This window comes from Hibiscus syriacus, unplaced genomic scaffold (assembly GCF_006381635.1).
Source record: "Hibiscus syriacus cultivar Baekdansim isolate YM2019G1 unplaced genomic scaffold, ASM638163v2 tig00111402_pilon, whole genome shotgun sequence".
NCBI classification, from domain to species: Eukaryota; Viridiplantae; Streptophyta; class Magnoliopsida; order Malvales; family Malvaceae; genus Hibiscus; species Hibiscus syriacus.
This window is the reverse complement of record NW_024063082.1, coordinates 289248-309592: the sequence shown is the minus strand read 5'-3', so window position 1 is coordinate 309592 and position 20345 is coordinate 289248. Positions and strand designations below refer to the sequence as shown.

The 20345-nt window shown below is 35.0% G+C and overlaps 2 protein-coding genes across 4 annotated transcripts; both read left to right on the top strand.

Annotated features, from left to right (window-relative positions):
* The first annotated feature begins 759 nt into the window (after positions 1–759).
* LOC120161723 (ubiquitin carboxyl-terminal hydrolase 26-like) lies at positions 760–9812 on the top strand. 3 transcript variants are annotated; one of them, XM_039171937.1, is made up of 15 exons: positions 760–935; positions 1295–1391; positions 1515–2111; positions 2892–3147; positions 3356–4083; positions 4261–4390; positions 4920–5098; positions 5303–5587; positions 5673–5877; positions 6349–6420; positions 6620–6838; positions 7603–7863; positions 8636–8777; positions 8922–9104; positions 9465–9812. In XM_039171937.1, exons 2-14 carry the CDS (start codon positions 1312–1314, stop codon positions 9014–9016), a joined length of 3249 nt encoding a protein of 1082 aa, XP_039027868.1. In that variant the 5' UTR covers positions 760–935; positions 1295–1311; the 3' UTR covers positions 9017–9104; positions 9465–9812. The 3 variants fall into 3 exon arrangements, with proteins under 3 accessions (XP_039027868.1, XP_039027867.1, XP_039027869.1); XM_039171936.1 differs by having other exon boundaries at positions 8922–9116; positions 9483–9808; XM_039171938.1 differs by having other exon boundaries at positions 761–935; positions 4282–4390; positions 8922–9116; positions 9483–9802.
* A 5644-nt stretch (positions 9813–15456) lies between these two features.
* On the top strand, positions 15457–19999 carry LOC120161724 (protein trichome birefringence-like 5). Its single transcript, XM_039171940.1, has 6 exons — positions 15457–15508; positions 15556–15996; positions 17787–17979; positions 18594–18787; positions 19067–19225; positions 19591–19999. Exons 2-6 carry the CDS (start codon positions 15584–15586, stop codon positions 19913–19915), a joined length of 1284 nt encoding a protein of 427 aa, XP_039027871.1. The 5' UTR covers positions 15457–15508; positions 15556–15583; the 3' UTR covers positions 19916–19999.
* Positions 20000–20345: the final 346 nt, after the last annotated feature.

The following is a 20345-nucleotide window of genomic DNA, read 5'->3' as shown; positions in this document are numbered from 1 at the left end:
ATATTACTGAGAATGTTATTACCCATTTCCCTTATGTATTGTTGGATTACCGACGTATTGGACTAAAATGCCCTTAATTTTTTTTTCAAAAATATATTTCTTCGGTCATTGAATAATAAAAATTCTACGAATGTTAAATTATAAATTTATCCTTAAATTATTTTAGATTTATAAAAAAATCTATAATTAAAATTTTATATGAAATTCAGGGGTTAAAATAAAATTTTACCCTTTCATTCAACTTTTTTATATTTTTAATTTTGTAAAAAAATTATATAAATTTTATGAATTTAATTTTTTTTAAAGAAAATATATAAAATTTTTTTCAATTTGTTAAAAAAATAAATATATAATAAAGATAATTTAATTAAATATACATTCTAATAATCTTTTATTACTTTAACCAAACACGATAATTTTACATTCCTGCTAAACCAACTAAACACAAAATACAACATTCATAGTAATCTTATTCCATGTAATCTTTTATTCCCACTGATAATCTTAAATTCTGTAAACCAAACGAATTTTCTTTTAACCACATGTTTTCAAACTTCGTATGTATGCACAAATATCGAATTTCACTCATTTAGGATATGTATTAAACGATTCATAACAGAGAAAAATATTTAATCTTAAACAAAAAATATAAATTTAATTTTCATGATATTATTATTTTATCAAAATAATAATATTATAAATTAAACATCATTTTTTAAAGAAAAAACTCCAACGGATGTGTGGAAATAATTCTAGTTTCCTTGAAAATTTCCCGACCGACTCTCTTTACATCCCCGCCAAAGAAGCCTCTCACCGCCGCTCTGTCCCAATTTCGTCTTTCTTTTTACCTTACTCCTCCTCTCATCCCTAACCATAGCCTTCTATCGCATTGAGGTTTCCGGCAGACCAAACCAAAGAACAGAAAGTTAAACGAGGTAATTTTCAAAACCCTAAACATGTAGTTTTCCACTTGATTCATGGGATTTTGAGTTGTGACTCGGTTGTATTATCCGGTTTATGTCTCCGCATCACTCTGATATATTTGATTTTTTAGTTACACTGTCATCTGCGGCCGTGATCCGCCGCTATTGACGTGGAATTTGTTCATATCGCTATAGATGTCTTTAGCGGTGGCGGATGATGAAATAGCGGCCGCGAAACTGTTCCTTATTTTGCTAATAAATGTTCTGCTGGCTGCTTCTAAATATCGGCTCTTGACATTTAAACTTGCAAATTTGCCTTTTTCCGTCAACATCATTATATGACAAATGTCTCTTTGCTGTGTCCACATCAGGGTCGGTCAATGATAAAATGAGCCGACCAGCAACCCGAAGTAAAAATAAAAGACAGAGACAGGTGGAGAATGATGATACAACTACTGAAATATTAAGGTACTAGCTGTTATCTATTCAAGAGTAAGCATTATTTTACTTATTTTCCCCCCACAGGGGCGTGTGAGGAGTTGCTAAGCTTTAAATTGGTGTTCTTTTTGAATTGTTGTTCACCTTGTGCAGGAAAATTCATCTGACTGGTGAAATAACTGATGATGATGTAAATCAACTGTACATGATCACAAAACCGGTTTGTCAGGGCTGTCGTGTGAATACTAAGGACAACCCTAATTGTTTTTGTGGGTTGACTCCACCTCCAAATGGAAGTAGGAAAACTGGCTTATGGCAGAAAATGTCAGATATTATCCAAACTCTTGGTCCAGATCCATGTAAAGATCTCCGTGCTTCTGCTCATTCACCTGCAGGTCTTACAAATCTGGGTGCAACATGCTATGCTAACAGCATTCTACAGTGCCTGTACATGAACAAATCATTTCGACAAGGTGTTTTCTCTGTTGAGCCTGATGTTTTGATTCAACACCCTGTCGTAGATCAACTTGCACGACTTTTTGCGCAACTGCATGCTAGTAGAATGGCTTTCATCGACTCTGCCCCATTTATAAAAACACTTGAGTTAGATAATGGAGTTCAACAAGATAGTCATGAATTTCTGACCTTACTTTTTTCTTTGCTTGAGCGATGTCTAAGTGATTCTAAAGTTCTAAAGGCAAGGACAATTGTTCAAGATCTCTTTCGAGGAAGTGTATCACATGTTACAACGTAAGATTGGTTTCATCATTGCTAGTTTGCAAATTACAATTTTCTATATCCCTCTGGCATTGTTGTTACTTTTCTTCCTTTCACTTGGTTTGATATGTTTTGGAGGCTTGTATGATCCTCATATATGAGAGGTTAAGAAAACCCACTCTTCAATATGGGGAAAGACTTTAGTTTGCACTATATGTATGACGTTTTTAAGAGATATTGTATGCCATTTAATACTTTTACTCGCATACATTTGTGCATTAGGTAGACTCTGCCTCCATGTGAGTTTTAGATCAAACTGATTTTATGCTGTTTGAGAATCCCTGTTCTAAAATATAATTAAGGTTTATTTAAGTTTCTATAAATGCTCTTGTTGTTACTTTATTTCAAAAAATTATTTCAATGTGAACTTGCTTTAATCTAAGTCTTTGTCATGCTTGGGTTAGCAGTTTATATGAGGTCCATGAATCAGCAATCTTTATCAATCATGTACTATTTACAACCTCCCTTTATTATAGCAGTTACCTTCTAAACATTTCATTAATGTAGTTGCATTCACTTTCCATAGTGAGGTTATTTGTTTATGTCTTGGTTGTTTCGGTGTTAATAATTTGTATTGAGGTATGCATTTTACCTTAATCAGTCATTTATTTTCTTACACCTTTGAATGAATATATATATGGTCTTCCTGCCTATGGCATTTGATACTGTAAGCTTGTGATTAATCTTATGGATGTATCTAAATCTGAGGTAGACAAATTTGTTTCATGTATTGGTATTGTCCTGCTTTGATAGGTGCTCAAAATGTGGCAAAGATTCTGAAGCTTCTTTAAATATGGAAGATTTTTATGAGCTTGAGTTGAATGTCAAGGGCCTGAAAACACTAGACGAGAGTTTAACCGATTACCTGAGCATCGAAGAGCTGCATGGCGATAACCAATATTTTTGTGAGTCATGTAACACAAGAGTTGATGCTTCTCGCAGTATCAAGCTGCGTACACTGCCTGATGTGCTTAATTTCCAACTTAAGCGCTATGATTTCCTTCAAAAGGTAATTGATGGTGTATTTGGTATCAGTTTGCTCTTTACTTTAACATTTTATAATTATAGATTAGTAGATCCTCTTCTTTTTATTGTAACCTTTGAATGCACAGACAATTCCATTTTGTGTTGTCTGTAGTAGAAGCTCCTGTCAATAACATGCTTCATCAAACAGTCATAACACTTATAATATTTTCTGTGCTTCAATGTGTCAGTAGACTACATCAAAGAAGAAGATCACTTCTGTGTTCTCTTTTCCTGGAAAGCTAGATATGCGGGAGAGGTTGTCAAAGCCTTCTCGAGTGGAGTTAATATACGACTTGTCAGCAGTTCTTATTCACAAAGGAACTGCCACAAACAGCGGCCACTACATAGCTCATATTAAGGATGAGAATACAGGGAAGTGGTGGGAGTTTGATGATGAAAATGTCTCAAACTTGGGTCATCATCCATTTGGAGAAGGCTCTTCAACTTCCAATACTAAATCTGATCGAACCGGTCCAGTTCATTCGTCTTGCATAGGAGTGGATGGCACTGCCAATGGAAATCATTTGGATCCCGTTAAGCCGCAACATGAAGAATTTAGTGGTGGGAGCCATGTAGAGATGTTTTCATCTACCGATGCCTACATGCTAATGTACAATCTTAGTTGTGCTAAGAAGAATGGTGGCAGCACCATGGAAAGAGAAGGTGATGCAGTTGTCTTACATGATGGAATTTCGCTTCCATCTCATCTTTGTGAGGAGATAGCAAACTTGAATTCATTATATGTTGATGCTTGTGAACAATTCAAATTGAAAAAGAAAAGAGAACTAGAACACTTAACAGCAAGTAGAGAGGAAGTGAGATCAGTGCTATATGAAGCTCCTGTTCATTCTGTTGAAGAACCATTCTATTGGATTTCCACAGATTGGCTTCATCAATGGGCTGATAATATTTCTCCACCGTAAGTATAGTGCTGCGTTTTATTTGAATCTGGCCTTATAATTTGCTCATGCATGGGTGGATTTAAATAATTGTCCTCTAAGGTGTGGACAAATGTGTACTAGTGATCTTACTTAAGTTTGTAATTTTATTTCTGAATTTAGTTTTCTTTGCTGATATTTTGTAATTTTATAATTTGCTGGTTGTTGATGTCGTGCAGTGTTATAAATAATGCATCTATCCAATGTTCTCATGGAAAATTACCAATCTCCAAAGCTGGCTCTGTGAAGCGGTTGTCAACTGAAGCCTGGACGAAATTGTTCTCTAAGGTAGCTTCATTGTAATCATCTTAACTTTTTTGCTTAAGCCGTCAACTGTTATTTACTTTTAATTGTTGATTACACATTGATACCTGCCTTTTTTTTCTTTGTTGTTTGGTTAAATTTCTGATAAAATGGAGTCTAGTTTATTCATAGAAGTTCTTATTTCAATACCTTCATTTTTAGTTAGATTGCCAATTAACTTATATTATGTATTTTGATATTCATAACGATCCTGTAATTGATGCTTTCCGTGATATACAATTTACTGGAAGAGCAGAAAATTGATGCAAGCTTTGCATGCTTTTCTAGTGCCCTCCATTGCTATATAGCGATTATAATAATAACTATCTCCTGTTATTGCTGCAAATGTAACTTATAATTTTATCTTTTGTCAAATTGTAAAATTAATAATTGTTATGCAATCATTTTTGTACATACGTAGATACTATTGGTTTCCCATTTTGATCTCTTGATTGCCTCTAAGGTGTGATGTCAATCACATATGATTCATTTTGATGGTGCTTGTGCAAAGCAGTACAATGGGGGACCAACATTTTCCAAAGACGACTACTGCATGGACTGCCTTATTGATGTGGCACATACAGTTGTTTGTGCTGACGGCTATAGGGATCGAAGAAAATTGATGAAAGAGATTGCAGACGATGTACTTTCAGCCAAGTGCGAAGATGGAGCCTACTATGTTTCTAAGGCATGGTATGACTACAGCCATTTCCATTTTATTTCCACTTTAAATAATCTTTGCCGCTCTGATTACCTAGCCTGGCTGCATTAGATTATCATGGGTTAGTGTCCTGTTCTTCTTATCCTTCATCTGATGGTTGTAGGAAAAAGAAAAACTCTACCTTTTAGCTTTTTGGTTTCACTTTTATAGTGATGCTGAACATTTTGTACTTGTAGGTTGCAACAGTGGGTGAAAAGAAAAAATCTTGATGCGCCTAGTGAAGCTGATGCTGGACCAACGATGTCTATTAGGTGTTCTCATGGGCACCTGATGCCAGAGCAAGCTGCTGGTGCCAAACGCTTGTTGGTTCCTGAGAAGTTATGGCTCTTCTTTTATGAGGATGCAGTTACAGTCAAACCTGATGATCGATCAGGTTGTCCAACATTTCCTTCCGACGCTGAAGATTGTCCTGAGTGCAGCAATGCACTTTCAGAAGTTGCATGCTTGGAGGATTTTAGAAGGTTATCTGAACTGAGTTCTCATTTGTAATTCGTTGCTATTTGCTAATATGCTCATGGTTGATTGACTTCGTTGTTCATGCTGCAGAGAAATGAAGCTTAAACAGCGTCAAAACCATGAAAAATTAGCCATGGGCAAGAGCATTCCGCTGTCTTCAAACTGCAAGTACTATTTGCTGCCTTCTTCTTGGCTCTCAAAATGGAGGAGCTACATCTCTACAAGCAGCAAACATAATTCATCAATGGAATCTGAAATTCTTGATGGCATCATTAATTTGCTTAAATGTGAAAAGGTCACTCGCAACTTTTCTATTAACTCTTTAGATATAGTCTAGCGCCATCAGCGATTAATTTTTTTCCTGCCTAGGAGTAGGGTCGGTTTTTATTTACCATTGTAGTTCGAGCCTCCTCTCATCTCATGCTTAATTTTTAGCCAACCCCGAATATATTGGGATTAAACAGTGTTGGTTTGGTTTGGTGGGGGAAGTAACCAACCTTTCTTGATGTGCATTCTGCTGCTTTCTGTTTATTTGATAATGATACTTTTCTGCAGTAGTTAGTTAAAGAATATTTCTGAAATATTGAACTAATGAATGGGCCAACAACCACTTCATAACTAAAATTGACTTTTAGCCCTTATGGTGAGGAATTTGCTGTCAGAAGTTAAAATTTTGGTCTGTAGATTATGGCTTGTATTGCTTTCAGCTTGTGGTCTTTTCATTTGTTTTATTTTATTAATCCTTCTTATTCGTTTGTTTCACCAGCATTTACGCCTTCTGGAGAGGTCACCTAAAGTGGCTTACAAACGTGGTTCCTTTTTCCAGAAGGATTCTTCTGTAAGCATATATATATATTTGGAACACAATCATTTGGTTGATTCTGAAGATAATGATACCTGCTAGTGCTATTTACTATTTCATTATTATAATTGATTTTAATTTTATACATATACTTACATATATATATTGCAGTATCCAATTTACTTCATCTAAAATATTAGTTCAAAATTTCAAGTTTCTCATCTTTGGATTTTAGACAGATAGGTTGACCATTATAACTGAGCATGACTGGGAATGCTTTTGTGAAGAATGGGGTGGTACTAAGGAGAATGGTATATCTGCTATGATTGAGCACAGTAATGATTTGGCTGGATGCTGTGGGGACATGCCAACTTGTGAGCAGCAGCTTAATCTTTCAAATGAAGTCAATAATGAGATTGAGTCGAAACAACCAGTAATTAGGACCTGCCCGGAGGTAATACTGAAATTTTCTTCCTGTTCTGTGATTCATGTAGCTTATTTTGTTTTAGAACTTATGAACATTGTTTTTTTTTTCTTTTCTGGGAGTTAAATTGATTATATTTAGCGAATAATATAGTTGACACGGAAATAGTTACTTTTCTTGTGTTGGTGGCTATAAGTGTTTGTTGCTGGTGTTGTTAACTTTCTGTACTGAAATGTGATGTGAACATCCTGAGCTATGCAGGATCGATTTTCTTTCTTCATGGAAGAAAGATGCAAATTTGAAGAACTCGAAAAAACTATAGGAAGAGACAATGCTATGTATATTAATCATTTATTTTTCTTTGAATAAACAGGTTAGTTTTTTTTGTAGAGACATTAGAGAATACAATTATAGATGGTGGAGGAAGGAAATATTTGCTTTTTCATCTTCCGGTTATAGGTTACTCATAATTTCAAGGGCAAGAATGATTTGTTGCTCATAGGAATTGAACATTCAGAGGGATCTCTGAAGTTATGGAACTTGAGATTTGGGAGGACTTCGCAACCTCATTTTTTTTGTATGATAACTTGCCCCTGTGGGTGGGGCAAGTTATGATATGCTGGTCCTGGTTGGCAAGACATTTTCACAGAAAGGAATGTACATAGTGCTTAAAGATTTTTCATATTTACTTGCATCAAATCTGGGGAATGATTTATTGTCCTAAACATGGTTGCATTTTCGGCCACCAGAACTTATATTTGTAAGTTTGAATGACTTGTCTTGATATTTTCCAGGTGTGTGAGGAGTGCATTGGAGAAAGAGAGAGCTGTGAGCTGATGGAAAAGCTTCACTATGCTGATGAAGAAATTTATGTTTATCTCGTACGTGGAAAAGAAGCTCCAAAATCAATCTTACAAGCATCCCAGTCCTCTGAGCCTGATCGACGAGCCTCCAAGCGCTCTCGGAGGAAAAACAGTGAAAATCTAGTAAATTTAAAAGTTTCTGCAACTACATCATTATACCAGTTGAAAATGATGATATGGGAATCACTTGGGGTAAGCAATGATAAGTTTGTGGTATTTAACTATAAGGTTTTTCTAAAACTTGTCCTTGTTTTTTGTTCTTTTCCTTAACTAATTAGCATCTTTATATTGCAGAACTATGAACATGTATTCCTCTTTTTCTGTCTAGAACTTCATGTCTCACGATTCAGACTTCTTTATTTGGGGCTGACAATCTTGTCTCTGCCTATGAACCATTTTTTCCCTACAGTTTTCTTGCGTAACACGTTACTTTTGATGAAGTATTGTTGTTGAGTTGAATAAAATATTAATTATTGATTTATACAAACCATTTATATCATTGCATTTATCTCAAATTCTTGCCACTCTTAGTACGGTATGTTTTTTACTTATAAGTTATTAGAAGGTTATCTTTCAAAGCAACATTAATTTCCTGAATTGCTCAATCATTATGAATTAGTTTTGTGGAATTTTAAATCACTTACATGGAAAATTATGATTAAATGTGGAAAATAAAGTTTTTCCTGGAGTTTGTTACATATGCTTTGGCTTGACCCTGCCACTAATTTGGGTTTAATACCAATCTTTGTTTTTCTTTGGACCAAATATCAATCTTCGTATGAAAGTGTGGCTGTAGAAAATTTCTTATTTATATCCATTTTGACAAGGTTTGCTTGATTGTCTTCCTGATTGAGATATTGCTGCTGTTGTCTTTTTTTTTTGTTGCATTTGCAATGAGCATTTGTTGTCGTAGGAAAATAGGTTTTATTTCAGTAGCAGCTTTATTGACAATCACTATATTTAGGTTGTTAAGGAAAATCAAATACTTCACAAAGGATCTCGAATAATTGATCAGGAAACTGCTACTCTTGCTGACATGAATATATTTCCTGGAGATAAGCTTTGGGTGAAAGATTCTGAAATCCATGAAGATCGAGATATTGCTGGTAACTTCAATTTTCGTTTTTGCCCGGTTGGATGTGATTTGGAAGTAATTAGTGAAACTGATTTCTGTTTTAATGCTTTTAGCTTTATCACCCAAGTATTCTTTTAATGGATTCATTGTTTGCTTATCCTTTTGGGGTGATCAGATGAGCTTTCTGACCAGAAAATGAATGTTGAAAATATGGAAGAAGGATTTCGGGGAACACTACTGACGTCAAATATTTCATCTCAAGTTGTTTGAATGAAATACACTTCTGCTTTTTCCCTACAAGATCTAAATTTTTTTAGATATTGATGCTGGAAGAAGAAATCATGGAATGTTTTGATTTGCACATTAGGAGGTAAGTTGCCTTTGCTCTATTTATATGTGCAAACTTTTGGGTGTTTATATTTTCTATATGCATCTCTTTTAGCCTTCTCGTTTTGATGTATTACTTAAGCTATTAAAAAGCTATTGTGCCAGTAAGGTGCCATGGTTGGTAAGCATGAATAAATGTTCAACTGTGAATAATGTCATCTGATGACATAACCGGTAGTGTTCATATATCCATGAATTCCATTCATTGAGTTTCTGAATCTCATTTGCTGTTCTATACTAGCAGCATTGTCATTCGGGGGCTTCTAATTGGTTACCTTTGGAACTTCTTGTCTGGCTTTTACGATGTAAGAAATCAACGATTTGAATAATGTTGAATTTGTGTAAGCAGATAGTTGGAAAGGTTGCTGCTTGGAGGAATTATATAATGTGATGCAATGCCCCTTCCCCAGCCCAATTTTGTGCCTGTGATAATTTCCAGAAAGCCCTAGGACCTAGGCAACCATGGCAGACTATGATAACAAACTTGTGGTCATCACGGAAGCAGCAATAGAAGAAAGCAAAAAAAAAAAAAATGGAACTTTTATTTATATATATATTAGTAGAGACGGATATGAACGTATATAGTATTCTTGCTTGCATGTAGGGGGCTGGACGGGGGTTACGGATGGTTTATGTATTGATGGCGGTGGACTTGTATGTTTTGCATGTACATATATGAGTTGCTGCCATACCTTATGAATTAGAGGTTATCAAATATTAGGATTGCATGGAATAATGCGTATTGCAGTTAATATTTCAGTATACATATTCTATGGCATTAATATTTTGGTAAAACAATACGACTTTATGCTGCAATTACATCAGCCGGTGTTCATTTTTTAATTTGTACAAAAAGTTCCTTTTATAGAATAAGATGATGATCTCATGTTAAGATGTAGATTTTGGTGAATGTTAAACACATTTATATAATGGGTAAATTATAAATTTAGTAACTTAACTATCATCTCTCCCATATTCTACTTTTAATTTTTTTAATATACTTACTGAATTTCATGCATATAATTTTATTATTATTTTCATGTGACGTAAATTTTATTAACTACATCAAATTATAATAAAAAATAAATTTAAAAATATGAAATTATACCTTCAAATTTCAACCCAAATTATAATTCTCAAATCATATATCAAACCCTAAATCTCACATTATAATCCCATCACACTTTACTCGCGACAGCTTGTTGCAATGCCAGTCACTGCCAGCAAAACAAAGCATGCAACCGAAGTATATAAGGAAATGTGTGAAATCAGTGTTTCTCCCGATATGACTACTTATGAGACTTTAACACGAGGTAACGAAACAACCATGAAAAGAGAAAAAACTGCTGCAGGTTATGGAGGAGAATAACCATGGAAAGTGGAAGAACAGTCACTGGAATGCGACTGGCATACAATCGTTTGCTAACCATGGAAAGTGGAAGAACAGTCACTGGAATGCGACTGGCACACAATCGTTTTATCAAACGAAGTTGGAAGACTTACAAAAAAATGTAGATCGAGAGGAAAGAGGGCAGAGCCATTGTCTACATGCATTTGTAAATATTGAAACGCGAAGGTTTTTCTTTTTTCTTTAATAGCGTGGCTCTGCTTGTTATCTATCATTGCAATCTTGAATTTTGAAGTTTAATATTCCGTCATCTTGAATTTTCCGATTGCGGAGGTTAAGGGTGGGGGTTGTAATTTGGAATTTAGGGTTTTGGTTTATGATTTGAGGATTATAGTTTGTGTTTAAATTACAAGAGTAAAGTTTAATATTTTTAAATTTATTTTTATTATAATCGTATATATCATTAAACTATTAAACTTTGTTACATCATATTAAAATAATAATAAACTTTACTCTTGTAATTTAAACACAAACTATAATCCTATATGATGTAGCTTAAGTTACTAAATTATTATAATCCTATATGATCTAACAAAGTTTATTAGTATTTTAATGATATATAGGATCATACAGGATTATAGTTGTAGTCAAATTATATATAATATAAGGGTAAATTACAAATTTAGTAACTAAATTATCTTGTCTCTCCTATTTTATTCAACTTAAGCAGCTTAAGTAGTGGATTTTGTGAGTTTATATATATATATATATATATATATATATATATATATATATATATATATATCATGCTATAGATATATTTCACTATATAGACACGTGGTTGTTTATGTATTCCACACTTATCCCATGAACTTAATGGGGGGTATATAAAACTATTCTAAATAGACCCTTGGGAGGCGTTTTTCTCGATATATCACCTATATCTTATATATTTTCTTGTCAGACGCCTTTCAGACTATATTTCTCAATCTAATACCATTTGCAGTAAGGCGTACCCCTGCAGCGCGTTTTACGTTGATCTGGCGTCACACGAGGTAAGGTGTGCCCCTGCAGCGCGCTTTATGCTGAGTTGATACACGTGCCTAAAGCGGCCCCTGGGGCGCGTCTTACGTCACGTAGGGTTATCGCGCGGGACAGGGGCCGCGCTTTTCAATTATCACATGCTCAATTATCAGACATGCATAATGCAAGGCGCGGTGCAGGGATCGCGCCTTGCATAATTTACCCGAACTTTTCGGGTTTAAAACATCATCTCTCGGCTATAAATAGTCCTTTCCCCGTAAACTCTCTCACAATTCCCTCTCAACCGAGAAATTAATACAACAATCCTTTCAACCAGTAAATAACACCCGACAATCCTCTTATATTTGATTCAGAAGTTCGTTCGATCTTTCGTTATAAGATAATTTTGTTATAATATTTTTTTTTATTATACTTATTGTTTATATTTGAAAAATATTATACTAATTGTTTTTAATTAATTTGTGTGCCAGTTCAAGGGGAAAGCAGGAGCATACGTCGAAATATTTTTGCGGTACAGGTAATAATATAAAATTATATTATTTAAATTATTTACGTTTATGTGTAAAAATTTTATTGTGTTATATTTTCGTTCATATATTATTTATTTAATCAGGTTTGTTTCAGTTGTTTTTTTTGCAGATATAATATTGTCGCACTTTTAAACTCTAAGAATGGCGCGACTTTCAGCTATTGTTTATTATGATGGAGAAATTCGAGAAGATAAAACCGGCGTCGTTTTCGTATCAAATTAGCGTGTTAAAATATCATTCAAGAGAAACATAACTCTTGAGGAGCTGATAACGAAGATTTCAAGGAAGGTTCATGTTGGAAGTAGTAAAAGAATGTCGTCGTTGCAGTACAGATTTCCAACATCATTGTTGTCATTAACTTATACAGCGTTCGAACTATCGAACAATGATGATGTTGAAATGATGGTTGATTCTCAAAGTAATTATTAAGACGTTGATATTGAGATGTGTGCAAAGTTTGTTCAAGTGAATGTTGTTCGGGGTCAGTCATTAAGCTCCCACTATGGGCTGGCTGAGCAAGTTGATCAAGTTGACAGCCCGACTACAGTAATGTATAATGATTTTAATGCCATAATGGAAATCCGCATCATGGTGTCGTCACATCAACTTCAATGGGGAGACATTCATCCGCAACTCCTTACGATATGTACCGTGGTGGATCCACGAACAATCTGTATGGCAACATCGCGTCCAATTCAAGTGAAAGGCATTCATCTGCAAATTTCTTTGACCTTAATATAGAGATACCATCGACGTAACAATCTGTGTAGTTTCCATTTGACACGACGGCTTCAAGCTCTAGGGGAGGCATTCAACTGCGAGCTTTTTCGATCTCAATGTCGATATGCCTTCTAGTTCAGGGGGAAGACGTGCAAGTAGTAGGTTCTTCGACCTAAATGTGGAGAGCATGAAGGAACCATCATCTCCACCAGAAGAACCGCTTCGTGAGCTTGGTGCGGATGGTGCTGAGACTAGACTATTCATTCACCCAGAATCATCGCAATTCAACTCCGATGATGATGATAATGTAGATGAAGTTCCATCAAATGTGGCACAAACTGACCCTCCAGCACACATGTATGAAGCTGATTATGGTGCAATATACGGGCCAGAATTTGCGGATATGCCTCATCTCGGTAACTATGGATATTACTCATCAATAAATAATGGTGAGTTATCTGCGCGATTTGTCCGACATCAACAACCCTCCTATCAGTTGCAGTATGCATGCCCGTGCATACATTTTAACTTCATCATCAGAGGCGTCCTCGCTCAACTCCCGAAAATTGACATCTAACCAATTTAACGGTATCTGATCACCGTTAAAACTTTTCGGGACACATCCTAGATACTCCCGGCACAAAGCAGTCCAGGAACCGTGCGCCATCCCCGATATCACATCTCCATCCACCGGAAGCCCCAGGTGCATAGAAACATCCTCAAGTGTAATCGTGCACTCTCCGCACAGAAGATGGAATGTGTGGGTCTCTGGCCTCCACCGCTCCACTAAGGCAACAATAAGGTCTGGTTCTATCTTACAGTGACCCTCATATCTACCTATGTGACTGAATCCAGCCTCTACTAAATACGGCAAGACACAACTAGATATCACTAACTTAAGGTTCCTAATAAAAGGATCTAATACACGGTCCCTCTCCTAAAATTAAATAATTACAAAAATTAATTTTTAAACTAATAATCATGCATTAAATAAATAAATAAATTATTACTAATAATTTAAATTAAAACGTTAAAATGTTATTGTATCAGCAAAATGTCGAGATATATCATTTTCATCCAAGCGAAGTAGATCGCCTTCCATTTTATATCTATAAAAAAATAATTAAATAAAATATTATAAAATTTAAATACTTAAATAAATTACAAACAAAAATATTAAATATAATCAAATATGCCTTAAACAGTTATAAGAGAATATAAGAGTATTTGAGAGAAGTTGAGAGGATTTGGTGTGATGAAAGTGATTAAGAATGGGGGTATTTATAGGGAGGGATGGGGGTATGAACGGACGGGGTAGGTGGGTAATTAAACCTAAGGCGCGTGCCTTTTTTACGCGTGTCAGATTTAAAGGTAAGGCGCGGCCCCTGCTCCGCGCTATACCCCTACGTGGCGTAAGGCTCCCCCAGGGGCCGCGCTTTAGACACGTGTATCCATATCAACATAAGACGCACTTCAGGGGGGCGCCTTACCCTACGTGGCTCCAGATCAACGTAAAACGCGCTGCATGGGGCGCGTCTTACTGCAAAGGGTGTTAGATCTGGAAAAATAATCTAAATGATGTCTGACAAGAAAATATATAGGGTATAGATGATATATCGGGAAAAACTCCTCCCTGGGAGCTCACTCATTGAAAAAGTCACAAAGTCTTGGAAAAAAGCAAAAGCTAAACACTAAATAAAGAATTAAAACCACCAAGATAAAGAGATAATAAGATAAGATAGTTTGAGAGTAAATATATGCAATTACTTCAACTATGATTAATAAATGATACAAGTTAGATGAGTGGCACTTCTACTTATAATTAAACCTACTTATAATTAACGATACATTTAATTTTCACCAATGATTAAGATGGAAGCTCATATGATAAAATCAACGAAATAAATTATGAAATATATCAAATTCAATTTTTTTTCAATAGTCTATTCTCATATATGTTTATATTGGTGAATATATATTTATTCTTTTAAATATTTATAGATAAAATGTTATTATCCTTTTTACTGAGATGAATGCGACCATGCCTTTTAATATACCGAACCAAATCAAATGATATAAACAAGCCTAAAATACCCTTCAGAACTGCTTGAACAATTAATTACGCGTACATCTCCATCTCAAAGTCATGTTTGGTGATAATTGCTACTAAGCATTGATGCTCATATAACATAATGCGTTTCTCCTATATTATTTTCATATATATTATTATTATTCCAAAATTATTATACATCAATTATCAAATAATACTAACCAAAAAATAATAATCATTGGATATTTACTCTTTGAAAATTTATATGAACAAAATAAAAATAAAATTTAAAGTCCGAGCCATAATTGATGCGTGATAATTTTATGGTGAAGATTTGAATTACGCGTGATAAGGATCAAACTAAAACGCAGACTTTAGAAAAGAAAGTCAATTGTGTAATCATTTAACTAAATTAAAAAAATAGTTATTTTATTGAAAAAATTATATTTAGATTTAGTTTTATGTTTTTTTTATAAAATTATATTAATTTATTAACGAAGACGATATATAGGGTATATTGCATCAATTATGTAACGACAATCAACAACAGTGATCAGAATGAAAGTAAATTAAGAATTTTGTGACTCTAATACAAGTTTTAAAAGTATGAAGACTTAATCGTATATCCATAAAAAATCACACCGACTCGGTTTCGTGAAATCTACTGCAATGTAAATACTGTTCGTGTACATTGATTCACACAGAGGAGAAAAAAGAAAAGAGACGATGCAATTTCGGACCTCATCAACCGAATCCAAATGAGCAATTCCATCTCTCACAAACCCCGTTACACAGTGTCCTTCCTTTGCTTCATTCTGCTCTTCCTCTTCACACTTTTCCTTTTCAGCGAGCGTACACTCGAACCCTCCCTCGCCCTCTACCGACCATCATTTTGGTTTACCAAATCCCAAATCCACTCTTCAAATGCCACAACCATTCGTAATAAGCAGAATCCACCCGCGGATAACGAAACTGTTGACAATGTTGAGGAGAAGAGGAGGGAAACGTGTGATATTTATACTGGAACTTGGGTGAAAGACGATGAATACCCGATTTATATACCGGGTTCCTGCCCGTATGTTGATGAGGCTGTTGATTGCCAAAGCAATGGAAGGCCTGATTCTGATTACTTGAGGTGGCGTTGGAAGCCCGATGGCTGTGATCTTCCGAGGTATGCGCTTTCTTTCATTTCGAGTGTTATTGAGGATGACTCTAATGAAATTGTTATTGATTTCCATATTTAGTTATATACTCTTCATCTTTTGTTAAAATAATGCTGAAGCCAGATTTTGCTGAAAACATTTATCAGAGGTCTAAGTTCTTTATTCTGCTTGCTTCTAGTTGCTCCTAAGTTCAGTGCCAAAACTTGAGTGTAAGCATGACTGCCTCATAAATCCTACAGGTTACAGTTAGTTGCATATAGTAATGATTATTGTTACTTTGAGGTGACCTTCTTGTCTAAGTATTTAATAAATGAACAAATATCTAGTTGACGAGCTATTTGCTCTGCTAAAAATTGGCTTAACCAGACGTCTAGCGTGTTCCTCTTAAGGAAAGCATTTTCTTTTATTCTACATTGTATTTGAGAGATGGTATAGAGATGAAGTTGAAAATATATTATGTTTTATGGGTTATATGTCAATGTTTTTGAGTCCTAGTATGCTTAAACCGCCTTCTAGTTCTTCGGTATGTAAAATTCAAAATTTTCTTCTAGTTATGACTTTGGTTTAGTTTACTAACAACTGAATTAACAAGAAGCTACACAAAGGTGACCATATCTGATTTTGGCTGAAAAGTACGACACTAGCTAAGCCCTTTGTCTGGTTGAGCATTGAGAGTACCAGCTTCAGGCTTCTAGAAGTTCAGGAGAAATTCTGATGCCAAAGGACCTCCATGTTTTTAAATTATACTAGTACCATATAGAGTTTTTTTTATGTTTACCTAGCTTATGGGTCGGTGTCATAGAAATTGATTCTTGCGACTTAAAATTTTAGTTAGGCTTGTTGGTTATATGCTTTTCTGAGCGTGCTGTTATGCATTGGATCCTCAAATGTAATGTAAAAAATTTCTGAGATACATGAAGTACCCTAGTTGGTCAAATACATGTATTTTAAACCCCAAAGTGCCTAGAGCAGTCTCCTTGGTGTTTCATTTCAAAAAAAAAAATGGTAAGATTCTACTTGGTGTTCTGCATTTCAAAGAGCGTGAGATTTTACTTTTGGAGAACAGTGATATTTGGCTGCTATATGTGTAAGTTTGCATTGTGTCAGAGCAGGAACGGCTGGTCTTTGATTATTTTGGTCTCTATGGTATGGATTAAGTTAGTCGCTGACACACAGAGAAGGGGAAATCTTTTTCTTTCTAATTATTCCTTTCATATGTTTTTGTGTTGGTTTAAAGGGATAAGGGATGCTTACTGCACGTGAATGTAGATTTTTAGTTTCTGGAGTACAGACTAGAATTCCAATATTTTAAAGCTTTAGATTATATGCTGATATCTAGGATTAGCAGCGAGGGATGGTGGTTGACTTTTTGGACTTCAAAATGAGGTGTATCTTTTTTTTTCTTTTTCTTTTTCCTTTTTCATTCTGTTGATTTAATTGTTGTACCACCAAACTTCCTATCTTGCTTAAGTTCAACAATGCATGCACAATCTATTCTTACATGAACCCAAGAATATATAATATTTTCATAATTTCCACTACAAAATCTTTTAATTCATCTTTGAAGCTAGAAATGCAGTGTAACCATCGCACTGAATATCTAGTGTCTGCTTTGACAAGGTTGTCATTGTCACTTAACTTTATTGCTCATTGGAAGCCGAAATTGAGTTTCATTATATATATATATATCTGTGGGGGGGGGGTGTATTGTCACTGTAGTGCCTTATTGCTTGCCTAGCTGTAGTTTCTTCTCCATTTAACTGTAATTTTCTTTCCTGCATTTACTTACCAATTGCAGGTTTAATGCTACTGACTTCTTGGAGAGACTAAGAGGTAAAAGGCTGATGTTGGTTGGGGACTCCATGAACCGCAATCAGTTTGAGTCACTCTTGTGCCTCCTACGTGAAGGCCTTACGAATAAGAGCAAATTGTATGAGGTCCATGGCTACAAAATAACTAAAGGAAGAGGGCACTATATATTTAAATTTGAGGTAACAAGATGCTTGTTCTACTTCTTTATTACTTAAGCTTGATACCAGAGAGATTTCATTCATTCATCTAGGAGCTGCAATTTTCCTTTTAGACCACTCACATTTGTCTTATAATTTTTCTTGTCTCTTTCATTGCCTCATTGGTCACTTTATATTTTGATAATTGGATAAGTACATCTTCAAGCATCTTTTTCGACTAAGCTTTTGACCCCATCAAGCCGTTCTCGTCTAATTTGATTTGAGAGAATACTACATTATCCAATACTCTAATCAGCTATGTCATGGAGTGCTTTCCTCAAATACACTTGATCAAAAGTATGTCAGAAAATTTTCTTCATAAGATCTTAAGATAATGTACCAAAATTAATAGGATATCCTATAATTTAAAAGCACTTTTTACTACAAGATAACACTAAAAAGAATATTGGTTTTCTTTGTTATTTCACTTTTTACTTTGAATAAAATAAAATGTTCAGGCAAGAACTGCCCATGAAGCTTGCATTTCCTTGTAATGTCATTTTAATTTTTTACAAGCAACTGAAACAAGTGAACAATTTTATAACATGCAACAGTTTGTAATTTCAAGGTGATCTGAACTCTGAAATTTTGAGCAGGACTATAACTGTACAGTGGTATATGTATTGTCACATTTTCTTGTTAAAGAAGGAATCCGCATTAATGATCAGGGGCAATCAAATCCAACTCTATCGATAGATAAAATTGACAAGACATCTGATCGATGGAAGCGGGCTGATATTCTCGTTTTCAATACCGCTCACTGGTGGGTTCATGGAAAGACTGCTCGAGGGTACATCACTGATCTTACTACGGTTATACTTGTTTTACTTTTAGGCTACATCTGTTTACTTCTTCTGATATTCATGATTTCTCCTACCATTTGATTCTAAATTTGGTTTTAGTAGACTTTTGTGCAAGCATTGATGCATTCTGATATAGAAATGCATAGATGATAAAGTTCTAGCTCAGTTTAGTGTTTTTTAAACTTTTTATTAATATATTATATCACCTCAAAACAATTTAGCATCTTTTTTTTATGGAGAATGATGAATATGATTGGTTGATGCAGGATAAATTATTTCAAAGAAGGTGATTATCTTTACCCAAAATTCGATGCTGTTGAAGCTTACCGGAGAGCTTTGAAGACCTGGGCAAAGTGGATCGATGAAAACTTTAATCCAGAAAAAAATTTGGTCTTCTATCGTGGATACTCTTCCGCTCATTTCAGGTATAGTGGAACCCATTTTGTTATCATTAAACTAACTAGCTATACTATAGGGGCTAAATGTATGATTAAACCCTAAACTCTAATGGAGGAAAGTGCTATGTTTATAGGGGCTAAATATATAACCAACCCTTTTAGAAAAAAATCATACAAGAAAATCAGATTAATATTTATGTGTTTCATTGAATTCCAAAATGAAAACCCATATTATGCTTGCTTACCATATGGTCAATAGGGTTTGTCGTTAAAGAATTCTACATCTTTTACAATCAAGTATTTTACATGAACTATGCACGGCACATATGAACACAGATTGCTGCAGATATATAGGATAGTATTGGCTAATTAATTTCTGCTACTTCAAATAGCGGTGGAGATTGGAACTCAGGTGGATCATGTACTGGGGAAACTGAACCAATCTTGAGCGGAACTGTCCTGGATACGTATCCTTTGAAAATGAAGATAGTGGAAGAAGTGATTCGGGAAATGAAGGTCCCTGTGATACTGTTGAACGTAACGAGGCTGACCAATTCTCGCAAGGACGGCCATCCATCAATGTATGGGAAGAAATTAACAGAAGGGGAAACGAAATCTACAAGGCGGGAAGATTGCAGCCACTGGTGTCTTCCAGGGGTTCCTGATGCCTGGAATGAGCTTATCTATGCCACTCTGGTCTTCAAGAAACTATTGTGAAGAGTTTCAATTTCTAGATTAGAATTTTGATTAGCCAAAAGCATGAGACAATTCATTGTTGTATTCCATTGTTTACTTGGTCTTTCAAAACCAAAGATGAGGAAAATGTGATTCTTGAGTTGCATGTTAGACATGTAGAAAATGAAAGTTATTCTTCTTTAGTCATCATCAAATACCTTAGAGGCGATTATAGGCTAGTGTCAAGCTTCATCAGTGTTATTATTATTATTATTTTGAATAGAAAATAGAGCAAACTAGAAGTTAAGTGCTAGTAGCCCTTGAATACAGGGGCCTTCCACATCGCGCTTCAGCAGAGTCTGAATGGGATCAGGGGGTGCATGTAGAATAGAAAGCTTGTAATGCTGCGAGGAGGTAAGTCTTGAGATGCCGTCAGACATCATAGTACACTCACGTGGAATCCATCGAAATT